Source organism: Echinops telfairi, unplaced genomic scaffold, assembly GCF_000313985.2.
Source record: "Echinops telfairi isolate 266 unplaced genomic scaffold, ASM31398v2 ScPeMD7_7469;HRSCAF=8507_0, whole genome shotgun sequence".
Taxonomy (NCBI): Eukaryota; Metazoa; Chordata; class Mammalia; order Afrosoricida; family Tenrecidae; genus Echinops; species Echinops telfairi.
Window position 1 is genome coordinate 44,705,895 of NW_022111372.1, and position 1,003 is coordinate 44,706,897.

General features: G+C 28.7%; 1 protein-coding gene across 1 annotated transcript in view; it reads left to right on the top strand.

Moving 5' to 3' along the window:
• LOC105978796 (olfactory receptor 14C36-like) overlaps nucleotides 1-243 on the top strand; it is a 6,699-nt gene extending 6,456 nt beyond the window's left edge. The window contains exon 3 of the mRNA XM_030888735.1: nucleotides 172-243. Within this exon, the coding sequence (XP_030744595.1) occupies nucleotides 172-243 (72 nt within the window). The remainder of the gene's footprint in view (nucleotides 1-171) is intronic.
• Nucleotides 244-1,003: the final 760 nt, after the last annotated feature.

Here is a 1,003-nt window from a genome sequence, read left to right on the forward strand (position 1 = left end):
ACACACTGTAAAAGGACTCTGCCTTATTTCTATAAGGAAATACAAAGTTATCTGAGGTCCAAGACTGACATTTAAGATTCTTTTCTCTTAGGAAAGAGTGAAACACAACAGTGGAGGTGGGTCTATACAATAAATATTCATTTTTATTACTGTTTACGCCTTAATGTCTAGCTCAATCCTTCCCCAAATTTTAAGGTTAAACTCTTTATGAGAAGAGATAAGGTGATCAAGAAAAAATTTTAAGAATTTAAAATAGTTACTGCTTAAAGAAAATTAAAATACAGATATCATATTAATGCTAAATTTATTTGTAAATTTGAGTTCAAAAAAGACAAAGCAATAGGACATATACTCAGATTTATTCAAAACTTAGTTTCTAGAGAAATTAATTTCTTGGTTGACGAAATTTTATTTTAAATTCCTCAATCTTTTAAGTAATCATTTTAAGATGTATATTATGTATTTCTCTGTAATGTACATTGAACAATTGAACTATTCAATTGTATAATATATAAATTATATGCCAATAAAACTGTTGTGGAAAAAAGTCACTGAAACAATTTACATAAAGTTTATATTAAGCCATTATGTCTATGAATATTATATAAAGTTGAGTCATTACACATTTTGGTTTTTTGTCACTACCTGTCATTTATCAGAGAAGAATGTTTAATGAAAATTGGTTCATTTGACAACATATCATTCCCTCTCACTCACATACAACACTCATACCACATGCGCAGTTTCCTAGACCCAGAGCATGGTTGAATAAAATGATAAATTTGTCATCACTATTAGGGCTTATATCATTCAAAAATAAGCTTAAATAAAGTTATAGGCAACTTGTTTTCAATGAGTGAATGAATATTTTTTAAAATCATTTTATTGGGGCTCATACAACTCTTATCACAATCCATACATACATCGATTGTGTAAAGCACACTTATACATTTGTTGCCCTCATCATTCTCAAAAATTCGCTTTCCTCTTGGGTTCCTGGAAT